Source organism: Mangifera indica, chromosome 9, assembly GCF_011075055.1.
Source record: "Mangifera indica cultivar Alphonso chromosome 9, CATAS_Mindica_2.1, whole genome shotgun sequence".
Lineage (NCBI taxonomy): Eukaryota > Viridiplantae > Streptophyta > Magnoliopsida > Sapindales > Anacardiaceae > Mangifera > Mangifera indica.
The window spans coordinates 2,573,360-2,595,144 of record NC_058145.1 but is presented as its reverse complement, the minus strand read 5'-3'; the positions used below and the strand labels follow the sequence as shown (position 1 = coordinate 2,595,144).

The window sequence follows — 21,785 nt, the reverse complement described above, 5'->3', positions numbered from 1 at the left end:
TATTTATGCATACCAAATTTTATTAAATATAGTAATCATTTATGCTTAATGATCTTCTAAGTAATTTATGTTCAAGGTAATTTTTTTATTTTGATAATAAAATATTACTCAAACCAAATGCTCTCTAAAAGGCTAATAAGATTAATAAGTATGCAGCCTCCCAAATTATCGGACGAACGAAAAGCTGTAATCAATAATTGTTTGTTTTCCGTCAATGAGTTTTCCCGCCAAAACTTCAACGCCCAACAGGCTATTCTCTGAGCTCACATCCACTCTCAGAAAAGCAATAGAAGAATGCAAGAACATGAAAGAGCTTACACAAATCCATACCCAAATTATTACTTGTCCTGATATAAAGACGACCCATCAGCATTTCCTCTTAACTCGCATCCTCTTCTTCTCTGCCTTATCAAAATTTGGCTCTCTTAGTTATGCTACAAAACTCTTTCGTCTCATAAAGAACCCCGATCTCTATGTTTACAACATCATGATCAGAGCCTATGCATCAAAATCCACTGAAACAAATTACCTGGATTCGTTTCAGTCTTTGAAATTGTATAAACAAATGCTTCGTAGTGGCATTGCTCCTGATTGCCTCACATTTCCATTCTTTTTAAAGGAATGTACAAGGAGGCGTGATGTTGTAGGAGGTGGCATTCATGGCCACGTCATCAGATTTGGGTTTTGTAATGATTTATATGTGCAAAATTCTATTATAAGTTTGTTTATGGCTAGTGGGTTTGTGAGTAGTGCAAGGAAGTTGTTTGATGAAATGTTGGAGAGGGATGTGGTTTCTTGGAATGCTATGATTATTGGTTATTTGAGAATTGGGGATCTTGATGCGGCGTTGAATTTGTTTCATAAAATGAAGAAAAGGAATATTATGTCCTGGAATTCGATTATAACGGGGTTTGTTCAAGGTGGGCGTGCGAAAGAGGCAGTGGAATTTTTTCAAGAAATGCAAAGTTTGAGTGGTGATGATGTGGTTAGACCTGATAAAATTACCATTGCTAGTGTGCTTTCGGCTTGTGCTAATCTTGGTGCCGTTGATCTTGGGAATTGGCTATATGGTTACTTGATGAGAAGTGGCCTTGAATGTGAAGTGGTTATTGGGACGGCTTTGGTCGACATGTATGGTAAATGTGGTTGTGTAGAAAGAGCTTATTCTGTGTTTAAGGAAATGCCTAAGAAGGATACTATGGCATGGACAGCGATGATTTCGGTGTTTGCCCTACATGGGTATGCCAAGGAGGCTTTCAATACTTTTGAAGAGATGGAATCAGAATGCATAAAGCCAAACCATGTGACATTTGTGGGGCTACTGTCAGCTTGTGCTCATTCTGGTTTTGTAGAGAAAGGTCGCTGGTGTTTTGACATGATGAGATGTGTTTACTTGATGGAACCACAGGTCCATCATTATGCTTGTATGGTTGATATTCTCAGCCGAGCTGGGCTCTTTGATGAGGCAGAAGGACTTATTGGAAGCATGCCAATGGAGCCAGATGTGTTTGTTTGGGGCGCATTACTTGGGGGCTGTCAAATGCATGGGAACGTGGAGTTAGGAGAAAAGATAGCACTCTATTTAATTGATTTAGAACCTCTGAACCATGTTTTCTATATGAACTTGTGTGATATATATGCAAAAGCTGGTAAATATGATGATGTAAAGAGAATTAGAGTGTTGATGAAAGAAAGAAGTATAAAAAAGGAAATGCCAGGCTGTAGCTTGGTTGAAGTAGACGGAACTGTTCATGAATTCTCTGTGACAGGATCACCTGAGGTTGTGATAGAGGAACTGGAATGGGTCTTGAATGAAATAAAGAATCTGATGAAGAATGAAGGTATTGTGCAGTATATTAGGGACTTCGCAATGGAGGCTCAGATGTCATGATCATGTAGAGATCTGTTCGACTTTAAAGCAGATAGGTCCTTTTGTGGGGTAACATCAACTTTCTCACAGAAAAGTTTTGACACTTCTATGTGAAATATTTAAGCATGATACCAGAATGTGAAAATTTTTTAGCATAGTAAGATTAAATTTTGTTGGAAGATGCTCATCTCATGGAGCTGTACTAAGAGGATTTCTTGATTCTCTTCTAGGGCATGGAGTAAATGGGGACACAATCCACAGATAATTCTACTAATGGAGGTAAAACAATCATTCTTAATTACAGCTTAAACTTGGAGTATTAAGTGTATCTACTGTCAAGCTGAACTGCCAATCTCTTATGCTACCTTCTAAAATTTTTCCCTTTCTTGTAAACAAAATCTCGTTTGATAAATTTAAAAGTATGAAGCTGAGCTTCTTACCAGTACTCTTTTGTCCATTAAGAATGGCGAGTAAAATGCTTATTGAAGCATGAATCTATTGGATACAGATGTATGGACTAATAAGAAACAGGTTCCAGTGGCCTTTGTATTTCATAAAATTTGACATAGAAAAGTTGTAAAATATATTGTTAATCACTCTTGAGTGTGCTATATTTAAGATGCATATAATTGTCTTCAGGTAAATACTCAAAACTCGGTTCATCAATCTCAAAATGAAAACAGTAAAATAAAGTCAAAACCAGGGCTTTATTTTGGGAGAGTTTGAACTTTTTCTTTGAGATAATGTTTGATTAGAATGTCAATCTTGTATCCAATGATAGACATGGCTTGTGAATAAAACCATATCATGCTAGTGCTCTCAAGATTGATTTTATGCAAGCTTAGCTACCTACCCCCACAAAGAGGTCAAACAACATGCTTAGACTATTTACATATTGTCTGAATTTAATCATTAATAATTTTATTATATTTTGTATATATATATATTCCTCATTTATTAGCATAGTAAAATTTATAAATCATGAATTGTATGAGTAATTATATGTAACTTAATTTTCTGTTAATTACTTTGTTTTTTTTTTATATCTTAACCTTGTATTAGATTTACTAATTTTTTTATGAAAGTGACACATCAGATATTTTCTCTTTTAGACAACAGAGGCTAAAAGTCTCCTTTACGTTAAGGAAAAGTTATCAATTTGAGTCAATGAATTTGACAGATTACTAGTGATCTCTATCTCATAATTTCAGGTCAGTCATTCATTTTATCATCTTCATCAATCAATTGGGTTAGCACTTATCACCATGATGAACCTGAAGGAGCTTTTCTCCATTTCCATTCCTCTAACGGCAGCAACTTTAACACTAATTTTAGGCATATGCATTCACAGATTCTATGCCATAATATCAGGTGCTGAGAAGAGAAAAAGATATCATCCAGTTGGCTGCACTGTCTTCCACCTAGCATTCAATTTTCATAGGCTCCACGATGCCATGGCTGACCTTGCACTCAAACACACAACTTTCAGATTGATTAGTTTCTTCAGAAGTGACGTTTACACTGCACACCCTCCAAATATTGAGTACATCCTCAAAACCAATTTTGGAAACTATGGTAAGGTAATATTCTACATATCCAAATATGTTTACTATTGAAACTGGGAATAGAATTATTCCAAAAAATTTAAGCAATTTATTCATAGTCCTGAAAACGCATAATTTTTTTTTTTGGAAACAGGGTTCCTACAATTACGACATTTTGACGGATCTCTTGGGTGATGGGATCTTCACTGTGGATGGAGAAAAGTGGCGACGTCAAAGGAAAATAGCAAGCTATGAATTCTCCACCAAGATACTGAGGGACTTCAGCAGTGTTGTCTTTAAAGCCACTGCAGTAAAGCTGGCTGGAATTGTATCAAGAGCAGCTGAATCAAATCGATCTATAGAAATTCAAGTACATGCCTTTTAATTGACTTGTTTTGATATAGAAGAGCAAGTATTTTAATTTTTTTTCAATTAATATTGCATGTTTATTTGCAGGAACTTCTGATGAAATCAACCTTAGACTCTGTGTTTAAAATCCTATTGGGTATAGACTTAGACTGTATGTGTGGAACATTTGAAGAAGGTGCTGGATTCTCTGATGCTTTTGATAAAGCAAGTGCAATTGTAGTATACCGATATGTTGATATATTCTGGAAGATTAAGCGGTTCTTGAACGTTGGATCAGAGGCTGTTTTAAGAAAGAGTATCAAAGTGATTGATGAATTTGTATACAAATTGATTAGAAGCAAAATTGAGCAACTCAACAATTCACATGCCGATTTTCGACCTGTGAGTTCATTGACTATCTGCAAGACCATCTGTTTTATGTAGCTGAAAGTTTAGTAATGTTTTCTATAATTAGAGAAACAAATGAATGACAGGTGAAGAAAGAAGATATTGTGTCAAGGTTTCTGGACTTGAAAGAGACGGATCCAAAATACTTAAGAGACATAGTTCTAAGTTTTGTGACTGCTGGCAAAGACACAACAGCTTCAACTCTTTCATGGTTTTTGTACATGCTCTGCAAGCACCCTCATATACAGGAGAGGATTGCAAAGGAAGTGATACAAGCAACCCAAATGACTGATGATTCAAGCACTGAAGAACTTGCAGCCGGCATAACCGAAGAAACCATTGAGAAGATGCATTATCTCCATGCAGTTTTGACTGAGACTCTCAGGCTTTATCCTGCAGCTCCTGTGGTAAGTACTAACAATGTTTATGCATTATGCAAGTGAGGGCATAATTAATATACTTGCTTATTTTTTCTGGGTTCTGTGGTGTTACAGGATGGGAAGATTTGTTTTTCAGATGATACTTTGCCTGATGGTTTCAGTGTGAAGAAAGGAGACCTGGTGGCATATATACCTTATGCAATGGGCAGGATGAAATCTTTATGGGGTGATGATGCCGAGGAGTTTTGGCCAGAGAGATGGCTCAATGAAAATGGCCATTTTCAGGCAGCAAGCCCTTTTATTTTCACAACCTTCCAGGTGAGGGAGACTGGAATAGAAGTAATGTTTTTTATTATTTACTTTGTATTACTAAGAGATGCAAATTGTTAAGTGAATTGAGAAAAGATTTGAGGCTGAGAAATTGTATGATTTGTGTTAAACAGGCTGGTCCAAGAGTCTGTCTAGGAAAGGAATTTGCTTACAGGCAGATGAAGATCTTCAGTATGATCCTTTTAGGAAGCTACAAATTCAAGCTGAGTGATGAAAAGAAAAGGGTCAACTATAGATCAGCCATGACTCTGCAAATTGAAGGTGGCCTCCATCTATGTGCCTCCCCAAGATTGAGCTCTGGAAAATAAGTAAAGTTGGCAGTAAATTGTCATAGATGTCCCCTATTAACAAATGTTTTTATATAAAAGCTATAAGCCTTCAAAGAATACAGAATTTTGGAGTATGGTTTAAATTTTCGAATATTTTCAGATATATATCCATGTAGTTATATATCTAATTTCCCCTAAGTTGTTTGAATGAGAAGAAAGACAGCAGAGCTCTGCCGACTTTCATTTCCGTACGATTTTATCTTTAGATTTGGCAGCAGAAAGTTTGAAGACTGAGCTTTTCCTTCAAAAGATGATGTTGAAATCAACCGTGTAGATGATAGGCACCTGGTCTTCTTTCAATCTGCGAACCTCTCCAGTCCTTCAAACAACCACCCACCTCCTGCAGTTCCTTCTCAATACAGCAGCAACCACTCAACTTTTTCAGCAGTCCTCAACACAAGCAACAGTGTATTTATGTAACAAGAGTGTTTCTGGGATTTATAATAGGCCAAAGAACTATGTCCCACCAAGGTATGCTGCATTCTCAAGTTTCCCCCCTTTAACTTTGATAATCTCAAATACTCACCCATGAGTTGTTAAAATTAACGGTAATAAGGATAAAATCGTCATCTTCTCTATAATATTAAAAATAAACTAAAATATAATCTCTTGTTGCCCTGCTAAACTTTAAAAACTAAAAGTTTTCCCCAGTCTAAGTTTTAAAAAATGACAGTTTCATCCTAGGGTTTCATTTTGAAATCTCTGACGCCATCTTCTGCTCCATTGCTGGCGGACTCTCTCTCTTGAAGCATCCTCTCCCTTCGGCTGTCTCTCTCCTCCCATTTGGACACTAGATCGACACCGGAGAAGCGGTGGAAGACGAAGAGCTTCGTAGGGAAAGACGAAGCTCTTCGTCCTCCCAGATGAAGACAAAGTTGTCGTCTTCATTTGGGAGGACGAAGAGCTTCGTCTCCTCCGACATCGATCGGGCGTTCAAATGGGAGAAGAGAGACCGCCGGAGGGAGATGATGCTTCGGGAGGGAGATGTCGTCGACAATGAAGTTGGAGATTTCAAAATGAAGCCCTAGGATGAAACTGTCATTTTTTAAAACTTAGGTTGAGGAAAACTTTTAGTTTGTAAAGTTTAGGGGGGCAAAAAGAGATAAAATCTTAAGAGGTTAGAGTTTCGTTAATTTTAACTGTTCATAGGTGGGTATTTGAGATTATCAAAGTTAAAAGGAGAAACTTGGAAATGCTGCATATCTTGGGTGGGAAATAGTCCTTTGGCCCTTATAATATTATATTAAACACTGACTGTAAAATGACAAATATTCAACAAGAGAGATGAAGACAAAGCTGTCGTCTTCATTTGGGAGGACGAAGAGCTTCGTCTTCCCCGACGAAGCTCTTCGTCTTCCACCGCTTCTCCGACATCGATCGGGCATTCAAATGGGAGAAGAGAGACCGCCGGAGGGAGATGATGCTTCGGGAGGGAGATGTCGCCGACAATAGAGCTGGAGATTTCAAAATGAAGCCCTAGGATGAAACTATCATTTTTTAAAACTTAGGCTGAGAAAAACTTTTAGTTTTTAAAGTTTAAGGGGGCAAAAAGAGATAAAATCTTAAGAGATTAGAGTTTTGTTAATTTTAACTATTCATAGGTGGGTATTTGAGATTATCAAAGTTAAAAGGAGAAACTTGGAAATGCTGCATATCTTGGGTGGGAAATAGTCCTTTGGCCCTTATAATATTATATTAAACACTGACTGTAAAATGACAAATATTCAGCAAGACAAATTAAGCTCTGTTCTGGAAAATGAAAAATGATTACTGTTTCTCTAATTACATACAAATGAAATGGTAGATTAAGCAGGGCATTCGAGAGGCTCGCACTCTCCCCTGATTTTCCCAATTTCTGCTGTAAAATGACTGATGATTTTCTCCTCCCCCTCCACTGCTTTGATGTCCCCTAATAGCCCAGGTCTCCCCTTGTTTGCCACATGTTCTCCTTATATTGGGTGGTCCATGCAACTGGGAGTCTATCATTTGCTCTTTTACCTTGCTACCACGTGTCTTGGGAAACGTTTTCTTTATTCCTCCTACAGGAGTAGTACATGAGTCTTAACAGTAGATAAATCTAGTTTCCCTAAAATCTTGCACATCGAATCTAAATGTTTTGACTATTTGAGCCTCAGAAATAAAGAATGGTACGGCACTTTTTTAATTTATTCTTTCACCCAAATTAACACATTGTTAGGAATTCCTTCAACAATAAAAAATATGAAATTATATATAATATATAATTAATTTAATGATTTTAAATTAAAAATAAAATAATATTTAATCGTACGATGACATATATAAATATATATCTATTTATGCATTACTTTTAATATGTTTGGTAAGAAACCCATTTACATTTCTTTGCTTAAAGTATTCATTTATTATAGGGTTCACAATTTTTTAATCAGAAATTATATTTATTTAATTAATTAACATGTTGTTTAAATTTAATGCAAGCCTTTTGTGTCTTTTCAATTTTGTAAATTCAGCTTGTCACGTATTTTGGATCATATTTTTTCTAATCAGAAATTATACTTTTGTACTACCAAAAGCCACGAATAAAATAATCCACGTTAAATTAATTTTAAAAAATTATTTAACCCCTAATTGTAGTTGAGTTTCATTTAAACCTTGTGTTTTTTCGAAAAGCATTCTCACATATCCCAAGAATAAGAGTCGGGGGTGTTGGGTATATATGAATCTATTGCTCACCTTCTTCATAAGGTATCTTTTAAATACATGTTTGATTTGAATAATATTTTATTATTAAAATTGAAAAATTATTTTAAAAATAAATTATTGATCATAAATTATGAGGCCGACATTTATTTAGTGTTAAAAGATCAAGAAAGTTGGTGACTTGATGACAAGAGACTTAGCGACTGAAACCTCGATGAATGGTGGTCGTAAAGGCAGAGAAATTCCTTGTTGAATAAGTTATAAGATTTTTTTTTTTTCAATGGGACTCTTTAAAACATTACATTGGTGATGACTCCTAATGGTTGAAAGTTAGCAGTCCCAATATTTAGGTGGCTACATGTACTTCGGCAAAAAATAGTTGGAAAGTTAGGAGTTGGGGGAAAAAAGACGATATAAAGGGAAGATTAAATAATAAAAAAACCTGAATCGGAAGTCCGAAAAGCACAAATGTCAATGATCATGAGCGACCCGCATGAATTTTCCTCTTCCTTCATCCCTCTTATAGCAGCAGCTTTAGCTCTAATCTCTGCCATCCTTATCCTCGGAACCCATGTCAGAAAATCGTCTCAGAAGACTAAAAAATATCACCCGTTCGGCAGCACTCACCTGAACAAAATACTCCATTATAACACGCTACTTGACTTCATCACCGAACTCTGTCGCAAATATAAAACTTACAGATTGCGTTCTTTCTCCTCATCTGAAATTTTCACCGTTGATCCTGCTGTTGTTGAACACATCCTCAAAACAAACTTTCCAAACTATGGCAAGGTAATAAATAGCTTACTATATCTTTATTTTGAATGAATGATTAGCAGAAAATTAATTCTACCATGCAAGTGGAAGCTGCAGGGATTTTTCCAAAACGTTGTGAAAGATCTACTGGGAGATGGGATCTTTGCTGTTGATGGAGAGAAGTGGAAACATCAAAGGAAAGTATCAAGCTATGAATTCTCCACTAAGATAGTGAGAGACTTTAGCAGTGTGGTCTTTAAAAACACTGCTGTAAAGCTTGTTCGAATAATTTCTGAAGCTTCTGCTGCAAACCCATCGTTAGACATGCAAGTATGAGTTTCTTAATAATAGTTTCTGTCAGATTTAATTTACCTAACGTGTAACTTCAATCATGCAATCTTAATTCCATAAAATCTGTACATAAATTATAAAATACTGAATTATAATTCTTCAAGGTTAAAGGAATATCCGGAATGCCATCAGACAATCTGAACTTGTAAAACTCCTGAGATTACTTACATAGAAGTGATTGCGGTTTCGAAAAGAGAAGCCCGCCAATATATAAAGTAGGTGAATGAACCCCATATCAATGGTCCAATCAACCTTAAAACTAACACTAATATTATTTACCTAAATTATAACATTTAAAATATATTACGTTTATCTTTATTAATTACTTCAACCTATTTAGAAACTATTATTATATTACCTATTTGGAAACTATTATTAGATTATTTAATTATCCAATTTTATCAAATCAAAATTATAATTAGTGTTAGTCCAAGTCAAGAAATTTTTGAACAGTTTTTACATTAGAAGAATAATTAATAATTCTGCTTAATTAATGATTACTGTTTTTCGTGTTAATTTGCAGGATTTTTTAATGAGAGCAACTTTAGACTCTGTGTTTAAAGTCATATTAGGTATAGATTTAGACGGTTTATCTGGAACTTATGATGAAGGAGCTCGATTCACTAAGGCTTTTGATAAAGCAAATGCCATTACTTCTTTTCGATTTGCTGATTTGTTTTGGAAAATTAAGCGGTTCCTGAACATTGGATCAGAGGCTGAATTGAGGAAGAACATCAAAGTGATTGATGAATTTGTATACAAATTAATTAAAAGCAAAAAGGAGCAACTCAATAATCCACAAAATGATTTAAAACCTGTAAGTGTAACATCTCAAACCGTCTGGGTTTTAGTAATAATTGTGTAATTTGCTAACAGATCAAATGTTTCAGGGGAAGAAAGAAGACATTTTGTCAAGGTTTTTGGAGCTGGGAGAGACTGATCCAAAATACTTAAGGGACATAGTTCTGAATTTTGTAATTGCCGGTAAAGACACCACGGCTATCACTATTTCTTGGTTTTTTTACTTGCTTTGTAAGCATCCTGAGATACAGGAAAAGATTGCAAAGGAAATAATAGAAGCAACCCAAGTGAGTAGTGATTCAAGCATTGAGGAACTTGCAGCCAAAGTTAATGAACAAACCCTTGACAAGATGCATTATCTCCACGCAGCTTTGTCTGAGACACTCAGACTGTATCCCCCAGTTCCTGTGGTAAGTAACATCCAATATATATATAAATGTATGTCCATTTGTGTAATTTAAGTGGGTACGCGTTGTATTTCTCTTAGAGGGATAAAGCTTTGCGATTGGCTCTGTTTGTTTGAGAAAAGTGCTTGTTGGTGGTGTCACAGGATGGGAAGAGTGTATTTTCCGATGACACGCTGCCGGATGGTTTCAGTGTGAAAAAAGGCGATGTGGTTGCTTTTGTGCCTTATGCGATGGGCAGGATGAAAGATTTATGGGGAAATGATGCAGAAGAATTCCGACCAGAGAGATGGCTCAATGAAAATGGCCATTTCCGGCCGGAAAGCCCTTTCATCTTCACGGCCTTCCAGGTGAGATAAGAGGTGTAATCATGAAATTGCTAACACTCAAGAAAGACTTTGTTGAGACAAGCTGATCAATTAGATGAATTGTGATGAACAGGGGGGTCCGAGAATCTGTATAGGAAAGGATTTTGCTTACAAGCAGATGAAAATTTTCTCTATGATCCTGATTGGAAGCTACAGATTTAAGCTCAGTGATGAAAGTAAACCAGTCAAGTATAAAACTGCACTCACTCTTCATATTGATGGAGGACTCCATCTGCGCGTCTTTCCCAGATCCAGAAATGAAGAAACGTTTAATGCTTAAACATCTTTATCTTCCTACTGGCCTTGGCACCCGCCTAAATTTAGGGCCAACAGGAACATATATAACGCTGATTATCTTGCTGTGTTTGTGTGGTACTCTCTACGTTTCATGTGCCTGGTTGAAATTATTAAAAATTGGCATTATGCAACCTAAATAAAACTTTTATTAAAATCTTTGAATCGACTCTTTACGCATCAATGACCATAAATTTGTAGTAAATTTGTAATACTGAGTGGTAGAATAGCAATCGAGCTGACACGAATATTGTTAGGCCCCAGTTTCATTTGATAAAATAGATGTAAGGTTTGAGCATGACAAAGTTTGTTCATTTTGAAAGTTGACTCAATTCAGTTTAACTTAGTTAGAATTCATTTTTGAAGCTAAGTCAAACTTTAGATAGAGAGAGTTTAATTCGGTCTTGCTCAAGTTCAACACGAATATATAACTTAAATTCGTGAATTGTTTATAGTTCAAGTTTGGTTTGAATTCATAGTTCAAAATTGTGTTTCGAATTTGTAGTTTAAATTTATTGCTCCAGTTTGTAGCTTATTGACAAAACAACCTTATTTTGCCAATTAGATATGAATTAGAACAACAAATCCAAACTGCAGATTCGAACTATAAATTTAAGTTAAACTCGAATTGAAACAGGTAAAATCATTTTTTATTCTAGCTAAACTTGAGTTGTCTTTAATTCTGACTCAACGAACTTAAACAAAACAATTTTTATTTGAACCAAATTCGAGCAAGAGAGTATACAGACTCAACTTGATTCCAATGGGTGATAAATTTTGTGAATGGAAAATTGACGAATTTGGTTAATTTTGTTGTAGTGGAGAGGATGTTGTACTGAAGGATTTTTCTAAGTTTTAATTGATGGTTAATTTGGTGCTGAAGATTTTTTTTTTTTATAAATTTGTTTTCAATCTTCTCTTACTTCAAAGTATCTAGCTATGAATTCTCCACCAAGATACTGAGAGACTTTAGCAGTGCGGTCTTTAACTTCTGCAGCAAACCCATCGTTAGACATGCAAGTATGAGTTTCTTAATAAATAGTTTTTGTCAGGTTTAATTTACATAACATGGGACTTTAATAATGTAATCCTAATTCCGTACGGTCTGCGCATAAATTATAAAATACTAAATTATAATTTTTTAGGGTTATAAGGTTATCTAGAACGTCATTATATAATCTGAATTCGTAGTGCTCTGAAGATTACTTGATAGAAGTGAGTGTGGTTTAGGAGGGAGGAGCTATCTAATAGATAGTGTTGGTGAATGGACCCCCTTCTCGAAGGTCCGATAAACATTAAAACCAATTTTAAAGTTGTCTATTAAGTTTATAAGTACTGTATTTATCTTTTATTGATAATTTAAACTCATTTAAAAATTCTCATCAGATTATTCAATTTTAGGGTTTTATTAAACAGAAATCATAATTAATATTAGTTCAAATCAGAAAATTTTGGGATAGTTTTTGCATTAGAAGAATAATTAATGATTCTGCTTAATTATTGATTACTGTTATTTTGTGTTAATTTGCAGGAATTTTTTCATGAAAGCAACTTTAGACTCTGCGTTTAAAGTCATATTGGGTATAGATTTAGATGGTTTATCTGGAACTTATGATGAAGGAGCTCGATTCACTGAGGCTTTTGATAAAGCAAATGCCATTACTTCTCTTCGATATGCTGATTTCTTTTGGAAGATTAAGCGGTTCCTGAACATCGGATCAGAGGCTGAATTGAGGAAGAACATCAAAGTGACTGATGAATTTGTATACAAATTAAACAAAAGCAAAATGGAGCGACTCAATTATCCACAAAATGATTTAAAATCTGTAAGTGTAACATCTCAAACCATCTGGGTTTTAGCAATATTTGTGTAATTTGCTAACAGATCAAATGTCAAAGTTTTTGGAACTGGAAGAGACTTATCCAAAGTACACAAGGGGCGTAGTTCTGAATTTTGTAATTGCTGGCAAAGACACGACGGCTGTCACTATTTCTTGGTTTTTTTTCCTTGCTTTGTAAGCATCCTGAGATACATGAAAAGATTGCAAAGGAAATAATAGAAGCAACCCAAGTGAGTAGTGATTCAAGCATTGAGGAACTTGCAGCCAAAGTAAATGAAGAAAGCTTTATGGGGTGATGATGCCGAGGAGTTTCGGCCAGAGAGATGGCTCAATGAAAATGGTCATTTTCAGGCAGCAGGCCCTTTTATTTTCACAACCTTCCAGGTGAGCGAGACTGGAATGGAAGTAATGTTGTTAATTATTTGCTTTGTATTACTAAGAGATGCAAATTGTTAAGTGAATTGAGAAAATATTTGAGACTGAGAAATTAGATGATTTCTGTTGAACAGGCAGGTCCAATAATCCGTCTAGGAAAGGGATTTGCTTACAGGCAGATGAAGATGTTCGGTATTATCCTTTTAGGGAGCTACAAATTCAAGCTGAGTGATGAAAAGAAAAGGGTCGACTATAGATCAGCCATGACTCTGCAAAATGAAGGTGGCCTCCATCTATGTGTCTTTCCAAGATTGAGCCCTGGAAAATAAGTAAAGTTGGCAGTAATTTGTCATTGATGTCCCTTATTAACAGATGTTTAAATCCTCCATTAACAAATGTTCTTATATGAAAGGTATAAGCCTACAAATAATACAGAATTTTGGAGTGTGGTTTAAATTTTCGAATATTTTCATATATATATTTATGTTGTTATGTATCTAATTACCCCTAAGTTGTTTGAATGGGAAGAAAGACAGTAGAGCTCTTCCGACTTTCATGTCCGTACTATTTTATCTTTAGAATTGGCAGCAGAAAGATTGAAGACTGAGCTTTTCCTTCAAAAGATGCAGTTGAAATCAACTGTGTAGATAAATCTAATTTTGTTAGAGTCAGTGTTGGATTCAGAAATAAAACTTAGGTTGGTCAATATTACAATACCATAAGTATAGTTTAAATTTAAATAAACACAAATATTTATATTAATAAACCATTCATTAAATGATACATTTACAATTGTCCACGACGTGTTTTCATCTTTTGAAATTATTGTATTAATAATTTTATTATCAATACTATCAAGTACATTTTTCTCTATATACAAAATTAAACTATCATTCAACTATTGGTTACTCATTCTATTTCAAAAACGATTCTTCACAAAATTCATTGTCGAAAATGCTCTCTTTTTACTAGTACTGACAATTGGTAAAATCAAGGCTAATTTCATCAACAAAAAAAAAACTAATGAAAACACTTTATCCTTCTTAGTTTCAACCAGTACTTTTGTAAAATCTTCAATCTTGTTTAATCCTATAAATTTGAAATTAAGCGTATATTTAAAACATAAATATTAAATTGAGAATCAATTGCCATAAGTTCTAAGTCAGGAAAATCTTCAGGATAAAGTTCAGCAAGACGCATCAATTTTTGTTTATCAAAAGCAACAAAAATTTCATTTGGACATAAGCATGCCAAACAAAGAAGCAATTCCGTATTTATCTCATTGAAAAGATTATTCAACTCTTGAAGTTGCATATCTAAAACATTATAAAATACTTCAGTGCAGTAATTATGGACATTTGTGATACCTTAAGTCTTAGGTTGCGATCGCCCCTGAATAAAAAATTTACCATCCATATTTGGAACATCAATGTCATGATTGACACAAAAAGAACAAAATTTGTTTAGTAAAATCTCTCATCCACTATCTGTCATCAATTGTAAAACTTATTTACATGTTTCAACCAAATTCATAGCATTTACAATATCTTGACCTTTTCTTTGTAGTGCTTGAGAAAGTTCATTTGATAAACCAAGTACATTCTTAATTAGAAATAGACTAAACACAAAATTAAATGATTGCATCAATTTTAATACGTTTTTTGCTTGAAATCTCTATTCAGAATTTGTCCCATCTTTTACCACAATTTCAAGAACATCGATAGTAGATGAAATAAACAACATTATATTCATTAAAGAACCATAATGCGAGCCCCAATGAGTATCATTGACACGTTTCAAATTTGTCTCTTGATTGAGACCTCTTCCCCTTGAAAGTTCACCATTGGAAAGAGTTTTGGTAACTTATAAGCTTGTTGATCTCTAAGAATATCACAACATTTTGATGAAGCACTAACAATATTCATTATAATCACCACAATATTAAAGAGATCATTAACATCATCTTGACTCTTTGCTAAAGCCACAAGAGTCAACTGAAGTTGATGGGCAAAACAATAAATATAATAAGTACATTTACTTAGTTTCAAAATTAATGTCTTTAAACCATTGAATTCTCCTTGCATATTACTAACTCCATCATGACCTTGTCCTCACACTCTAGATAAACTCAATACATGTCTAGAAAAAAAATTATCCAGTGTTGTTTTGAGTGAGAGAGCTGCAGTACTAGTAACAAGTTCAACAGGAAGAAAATGCTTCACAACAAATCCATTTTTATTAACATAACACAAAACAATAACCATTTGTTCCTTTGTAGAGATATCACGAGATTCATTAATCAATATAGAAAATAGAGAATCTCCTAGATCTTTAATAATAACACTTACAATTTCATTTGAAACAACACTTACAATATCATTTTGAATCATATGTGATGTTAATTTGAGATTATCAAGAGCATTTTCAAAAAGAACATCATACACATCTTCATTATGATCAACAAGAGATTGTAGAAGCTTGAGAAAATTCCCTTGGTTGTTTGAATTATCAAATTCATCATGACCACAAAATGTCAATCCTTGCCTTAGAAGAAAATGAGCACAATCAATTGTGGCATTTAAACAAGTTTGATACTCAGTTCTTGATTTAGAAGAGTATCTATCAAAAAATGTATGAATATGTTGTTCTTAATTCAATAATGATTCACACATTTTTCAAGCTTGATTATGAACACTATTAGCACTTCCAAAATGAATATTCAAATTTTCTTTCTTTTTACAATTTGAAAACCCTAGACTAACAAAGTGATCATCACCTGCTTTATCACCAACATTTGGCTTAAAAAGATAACAACAAAAACAAAACACTACATCTTTCGCCATAATGTATTATAGCCATTGACCAAATTCATTAAACCAAGAAACAACAATTATCTTGAAAATCCACTAAAATCTCTGAAAAGAAACTCATGACCTTTTGGTTAACAGTAACCCCTTGTCAATATATTCTTCCTATTTGATTTTGAATGTTAGGATCATAATCTAAAATTTGTGGTTGTAAGCTTGGATTCATAGGAAGATCTGGCAAATCAACATCCACAATTTTACTTGAATTATCATTATTATCTCTTTGTTAAGATGATTAGATCATTGTTGACTTTTTTTTGAAATATTTCTTTGTACTATTTTAAAATAACAATATATTATTACTTGAAACTAGAATAAAAAATTTTTTTAGATGTAACAAGAAACTTATCTATCCTAATGAAGTAATGAAATAAAACTCAAATTTAATTGAAATTCACAAAATTACCACAACTTCAAACAAGTACATTCATTCAATAATCAATCTCAAAACAAACCAAATAGTCAAATAAGCTCTATATATAGTTCAAACAACATCCTATTCAATATTTCAAAATGAGAATAAGAAATTAAGAATCATAGGCACACCCTCAAACACCTCACAACCATCCAAAAAATAACCCACAATAAACAAGTCTTTATTGAAATAATCAATCCCAAAACAAATCAAACAATCAAATAAGCTCCATAAATAGTGCAAAAATCAAATTCAAGTAAAATTTAAACAACTCAGTATAACCGAAACCCTATCAATCCAATCAAAAAGTCAAAATAACAAAAGGGGATATAATTGATACCTAAAGGCTGAAGAAATATGTGAATAAAGATATGAAATGAAAGTGGAAGAGAGTTAAACAAACAATGACAAAAGAGAAGTAGAAGCACAAAGCAGGGGCGGAGGGAGGCTATTTGAAAGACTGAAAGAATAGAAATGCATTGTTATGTATTATGTACAAGTGTAGTACAATGACAATTTTGTAAATAAAACAGGTTTTTGATGTAAATGAGAACGGTTTAATGGCATTATTGTAAATAAATAAAAAAAATAAAAAATACACACACACATACATACATATATATATATTTTACAATATGATATGATATAAGTGTAAAACGACACATATTATGAAGTATATTGAATTAATACGATATAGTTGACATATTGTACGATACTATATATATCATCGATATAGATCGATATACTTTTTAGAGAAAATGATGATGTAATAGAGGTGTATATGAAAACTTTTAATTTTTCAAAAGTATTTGTGATATTTTCCAAATTGATGATGTGTCATTTAGTTTTTTTATTATTTTATTTTTTAAAATTCATATTATATAATACTCAAGACACAATACAAAAAATTAAGTTTTGGATAAACAAAATGATATGTGATTCGATTATTATAATCAAAGATAAATAAGAGATTAAAACAAGAAAAAAATTTGATTTTGAATAAAAAAATGATTTTATTTTGTTTTAATTAATGATTTTGGAAACCATCATTTTAGATTTAATTAAAATGAAAGTAGATTTAAGAAGAAATGAATTATCATTTAATTTAAGATGAGAAACCAGAAGATCAATTGATTCATGAAGACTTAGTGGTCAGTTTAGCTTGAGTCAACTTTAAATTGAATATATGTCATTGGACTGTCTTCACTTGCAATCTGCGGTAAATTGTGTTAGCTCGTAATTTAATGACACAATTTAACTGTCAAAATCAGTAGACTTGTATGCCCATATTGAAATCAAGGTGGATAAGTAGAGAATACTTGGAGGCCTGAGACAACTTTAAGAGAAGCGGTGCCTCCTCACAGTGGGGGTCCCTGTGACCAGACTTGAGTGATAAGTTACCGGAAACACAAGTCTCCGCAAAGTTAAAAGACTATGTATGAGACTAACATTTACCTAATGCCGAAAGATCAGGGAAGTTGGCAGCTTGATGACAGAAGACTTGGCTACCGAAACCTAGATGAATGGTGGTTGTAAAGGTAGAGAAATTCCTTGTCGAATAAGTTACAAGATTTTTTTTTTTTTTGGGACTCTTTAAAACATTGGTGATAACTACTAATGGGTAAATCTTCGATAATTTCCAAAATCTAGGGTATTAGGAAATTAAGCCAATCTTTAGGTGGTTACATGTGTTTCGGCAAAAAATGGTTGAAAGTTAGGAGTTGGCCAAGAAAGACGATAAAAAGGAAAGACTAAATAAGAAAAAACCTGAATGGGAAGTCCGAAAAGCACAAATGTCAATGATCATGAGCGACACACATGAATTTTCCTCTTCCTTCGTCACTCTCATAGCAGCAGCTTTAGCTCTAATCTCTGCCATCCTCATCCTCATAACCCATGTCACAAAATCGTCTCAGAAGACTAAAAAATATCACCCGTTCGGCAGCACTCACCTGAACAAAATACTCCATTATGACACGCTACTTGACTTCATCACCGAACTCTGTCGCAAATATAAAACTTACAGATTGCGTTCTTTCTCCTCATCTGAAATTTTCACCGTTGATCCTGCTGTTGTTGAACACATCCTCAAGACAAACTTTCCAAACTATGGCAAGGCAATAAATAGCCTACTATATCTTTATTTTGAATGAATGATTAGCAGAAAATTTTAATTCTACCACGTAAGTGGAAGCTGCAGGGATTTTTCCAAAACATTGTGAAAGATCTACTGGGAGATGGGATCTTTGCTGTTGACGGAGAGAAGTGGAAACATCAAAGGAAAGTATCAAGCTATGAATTCTCCACTAAGATAGTGAGAGACTTTAGCAGTGTGGTCTTTAAAAACACTGCTGTAAAGCTTGTTCGAATAATTTCTGAAGCTTCTGCTGCAAACCCATCGTTAGACATGCAAGTATGAGTTTCTTAATGAATAATTTTTGTCAGATTTAATTTACCTAACATGTAACTTCAATCACGCAATCTTAATTCCAAAAAATCTGCACATAAATTATAAAATACTGAATTATAATTCATTAAGGTTATAGGAATATCTAGAATGCCATCATGCATTCTAAACTTGTAAAACTCCTGAGATTGCTCATATAAAAGTGATTGTGGTTTCGGAAAGAGAAGCCTGCCAATATATAAAGTCGGTGAATGAACCCCACATCAAAGGTCTAATAAACCTTAAAACTAACACTAATACTGTTTGTTTAAATTATAACATTTTAAACGTATTACGTTTATCTTTATTGGTCACTTCAACTTATTTAGGAGCTATTATTAGATTACCCATTTAGAAACTATTATTAGATTATTTAATTATCCAGTGTTATCAAATCAAAATCATCATTAATGTTAGTCCAAGTCAATAAATTTTTTAACAGTTTTTACATTAGAAGAATAATTAATAATTCTGCTTAATTAATGATTACTGTTATTTTGTATTAATTTGCAGGATTTTTTAATGAGAGCATCTTTGGACTCTGTGTTTAAAGTCATATTAGGTACAGATTTAGATGGTTTATCTGGAACTTATGATGAAGGAGATCGATTCACTAAGGCTTTTGATAAAGCAAATGCCATTACTTCTTTCCGATTTGCTGATTTGTTTTGGAAAATTAAGCGGTTCCTGAATATTGGATCAGAGGCTGAATTGAGGAAGAACATCAAAGTGATTGATGAATTTGTATACAAATTAATTAAAAGCAAAAAGGAGCAACTCAATAATCCTCAAAATGATTTAAAACCTGTAAGTGTAACATCTCAAACCGTCTGGGTTTTAGTAATAATTGTGTAATTTGCTAACAGATCAAATGTTTCAGGGGAAGAAAGAAGACATTTTGTCAAGGTTTTTGGAGCTGGGAGAGACTGATCCAAAATACTTAAGGGACATAGTTCTGAATTTTGTAATTGCCGGTAAAGACACCACGGCTATCACTATTTCTTGGTTTTTTTACTTGCTTTGTAAGCATCCTGAGATACAGGAAAAGATTGCAAAGCAAATAATAGAAGCAACCCAAGTGAGTAGTGATTCAAGCATTGAGGAACTTGCAGCCAAAGTTAATGAAGAAACCCTTGACAAAATGCATTATCTCCATGCAGCTTTGTCTGAGACACTCAGACTGTATTCCCCAGTTCCTATGGTAAGTATATGTATAATTTTGTGATTGAGTGATTTTAAATTTAGTATAAAGTAACATCCAATCATTCGATGATATATATAAATGTATACCCATTTGTATAATTTAAGTGGGTACGCGTACTATTTCTCTTTGAGGGATAAAGCTTTGTGATTTGAGAAAAGTGCTTGTTGGTGGTGTCACAGGATGGGAAGAGTGTATTTTCCGATGACACGCTGCCGGATGGTTTCAGTGTGAAAAAAGGCGATGTGGTTGCTTTTGTGCCTTATGCGATGGGCAGGATGAAAGATTTATGGGGAAATGATGCAGAAGAATTCCGACCAGAGAGATGGCTCGATGAAAATGGCCATTTCCGGCCGGAAAGCCCTTTCGTCTTCACGGCCTTCCAGGTGAGATAAGAGGTGTAATCATGAAATTTCTAACACTCAAGAAAGACTTTGTTTAGACAAGCTGATCAATTAGATGCATTGTGATGAACAGGGGGGTCCGAGAATCTGTATAGGAAAGGATTTTGCTTACAGGCAGATGAAAATTTTCTCTATGATCCTGATTGGAAGCTACAGATTTAAGCTCAGTGATGAAAGTAAACCAGTCAAGTATAAAACGGCACTCACTCTTCATATTGATGGTGGACTCCATCTCCGCGTCTTTCCCAGATCCAGAAATGAAGAAACGTTTAGTGCTTAAACATCTTTATCTTCCTACTGGCCTTGGCACCTGCCTAAATTTAGAGCCAACAAGAACATATATAATGCTGATTATCTTGCTGTGTTTGTGTGGTACTCTCTACGTTTCATGTGCCTAGTTGTAAGTATTAATAATTGGCATTATGCAACCTAAATAAAACTTTTATTAAAATCTTTCAATTGACTCTTTACGCATCAACGACCATAAATTTGTAGTAAATTTGTAATACTGAGTGGTAGAATAGCAATCGGGCTGACAGGAGTATTGTTAGGCCCCAGCTTCGTTTGATAAAGTAGATGTAAGGTTTGAGCACGATAAAGTTGGTTCATTTCAAAAGTTGACTCAGTTCAGTTTGACTTCGTTGGAATTCATTTTTGAAGTTGAATCAAACTTTAGATAGAGAGAGTTTAATTCGGTCTTGCTCAAGTTCAATGCGAATATATAACTTAAATTCGTGAATTGTTTATAGTTCAAGTTTGGTTTGAATTCATAGTTCAAAATTGTGTCTCAAATTTGTGGTTTAAATTTATTGCTTCAGTTTGTAGCTTATTGACAAAACAACATTATTTTGCCAATTAAATATGAATTAGAACAACAAATCCAAACCGCAGATCGAACTATAAATTTAATTTAAACTCGAATTGAAATAAGGAAAATCATTTTTTATTCCAGCGAAACTTGAGTTGTTTTTAATTCTAACTCAACGAACTTAAAAAAAACAATTTTTATTTGAACCAAATTCAAGCCAGAGAGTATACAAACTCAGTTTGGTCCGAATGGGTGATAAATTATGTGAATGGAAATTGACGAATTTGGTTAATTTTGTTGTAGTGGAGAAGATGTTGTATTGAAGGATTTTTCTAAGTTTTAATTGATGGTTAATTTGGTGCTGAAGATTTTTTTTTTTTAATTTGTTTTCAATCTTCTCTTAGTTCGAAGTGTCTAGCTATGAATTCTCCACCAAGATACTGAGAGACTTTAGCAGTGCGGGCTTTAACTTCTGCAGCAAACCCATCGTTAGACATGCAAGTATGAGTTTCTTAATAAATAGTTTTTGTCAGGTTGAATTTACATAACATGGAACTTTAATC

At 33.8% G+C, this 21,785-nt stretch overlaps 4 protein-coding genes and 1 pseudogene across 4 annotated transcripts; all 5 read left to right on the top strand.

Annotated features, from left to right (window-relative positions):
- The first annotated feature begins 883 nt into the window (after positions 1 to 883).
- On the top strand, positions 884 to 1,787 carry LOC123225672 (pentatricopeptide repeat-containing protein At5g66520-like). The gene is made up of 2 exons (XM_044649782.1): positions 884 to 1,663; positions 1,770 to 1,787. Exons 1-2 carry the CDS (start codon positions 884 to 886, stop codon positions 1,785 to 1,787), a joined length of 798 nt encoding a protein of 265 aa, XP_044505717.1.
- LOC123225331 (cytochrome P450 704C1-like) lies at positions 1,704 to 5,400 on the top strand. Its single transcript, XM_044649266.1, has 8 exons — positions 1,704 to 1,939; positions 2,101 to 2,149; positions 3,082 to 3,450; positions 3,569 to 3,784; positions 3,871 to 4,164; positions 4,257 to 4,577; positions 4,665 to 4,868; positions 4,994 to 5,400. The coding sequence occupies exons 1-8, from the start codon at positions 1,836 to 1,838 to the stop codon at positions 5,186 to 5,188; spliced, it is 1,752 nt and encodes a 583-aa protein (XP_044505201.1). The 5' UTR covers positions 1,704 to 1,835; the 3' UTR covers positions 5,189 to 5,400.
- Positions 5,401 to 8,314: 2,914 nt separating this feature from the next.
- LOC123225335 (cytochrome P450 704C1-like) lies at positions 8,315 to 11,161 on the top strand. Its single transcript, XM_044649271.1, has 6 exons — positions 8,315 to 8,683; positions 8,765 to 8,977; positions 9,522 to 9,815; positions 9,889 to 10,209; positions 10,350 to 10,553; positions 10,645 to 11,161. The coding sequence occupies exons 1-6, from the start codon at positions 8,360 to 8,362 to the stop codon at positions 10,849 to 10,851; spliced, it is 1,563 nt and encodes a 520-aa protein (XP_044505206.1). The 5' UTR covers positions 8,315 to 8,359; the 3' UTR covers positions 10,852 to 11,161.
- Positions 11,162 to 12,354: 1,193 nt separating this feature from the next.
- On the top strand, positions 12,355 to 13,051 carry LOC123225330 (annotated as a pseudogene).
- Positions 13,052 to 18,156: 5,105 nt separating this feature from the next.
- LOC123225671 (cytochrome P450 704C1-like) lies at positions 18,157 to 20,942 on the top strand. The gene is made up of 6 exons (XM_044649781.1): positions 18,157 to 18,480; positions 18,528 to 18,776; positions 19,323 to 19,616; positions 19,690 to 20,010; positions 20,193 to 20,396; positions 20,488 to 20,942. Exons 1-6 carry the CDS (start codon positions 18,157 to 18,159, stop codon positions 20,692 to 20,694), a joined length of 1,599 nt encoding a protein of 532 aa, XP_044505716.1. The 3' UTR covers positions 20,695 to 20,942.
- Positions 20,943 to 21,785: the final 843 nt, after the last annotated feature.

Bases quoted from the DNA above. Each gene is read 5' to 3' on its own strand.
- LOC123225331 (XM_044649266.1), top strand. From the start codon at position 1,836: ATGAAGGTATTGTGCAGTATATTAGGGACTTCGCAATGGAGGCTCAGA. The intron at 3,785-3,870 runs GTACATGCCTTT...GTTTATTTGCAG, and splicing joins ATCGATCTATAGAAATTCAA to GAACTTCTGATGAAATCAAC. The intron at 4,578-4,664 runs GTAAGTACTAAC...GTGGTGTTACAG, and splicing joins TTTATCCTGCAGCTCCTGTG to GATGGGAAGATTTGTTTTTC.
- LOC123225335 (XM_044649271.1), top strand. From the start codon at position 8,360: ATGTCAATGATCATGAGCGACCCGCATGAATTTTCCTCTTCCTTCATC. The intron at 8,684-8,764 runs GTAATAAATAGC...TGGAAGCTGCAG, and splicing joins ACTTTCCAAACTATGGCAAG to GGATTTTTCCAAAACGTTGT. The intron at 10,210-10,349 runs GTAAGTAACATC...GTGGTGTCACAG, and splicing joins TGTATCCCCCAGTTCCTGTG to GATGGGAAGAGTGTATTTTC.
- LOC123225672 (XM_044649782.1), top strand. From the start codon at position 884: ATGTCCTGGAATTCGATTATAACGGGGTTTGTTCAAGGTGGGCGTGCG.
- LOC123225671 (XM_044649781.1), top strand. From the start codon at position 18,157: ATGTCAATGATCATGAGCGACACACATGAATTTTCCTCTTCCTTCGTC. The intron at 18,777-19,322 runs GTATGAGTTTCT...ATTAATTTGCAG, and splicing joins ACCCATCGTTAGACATGCAA to GATTTTTTAATGAGAGCATC. The intron at 20,011-20,192 runs GTAAGTATATGT...GTGGTGTCACAG, and splicing joins TGTATTCCCCAGTTCCTATG to GATGGGAAGAGTGTATTTTC.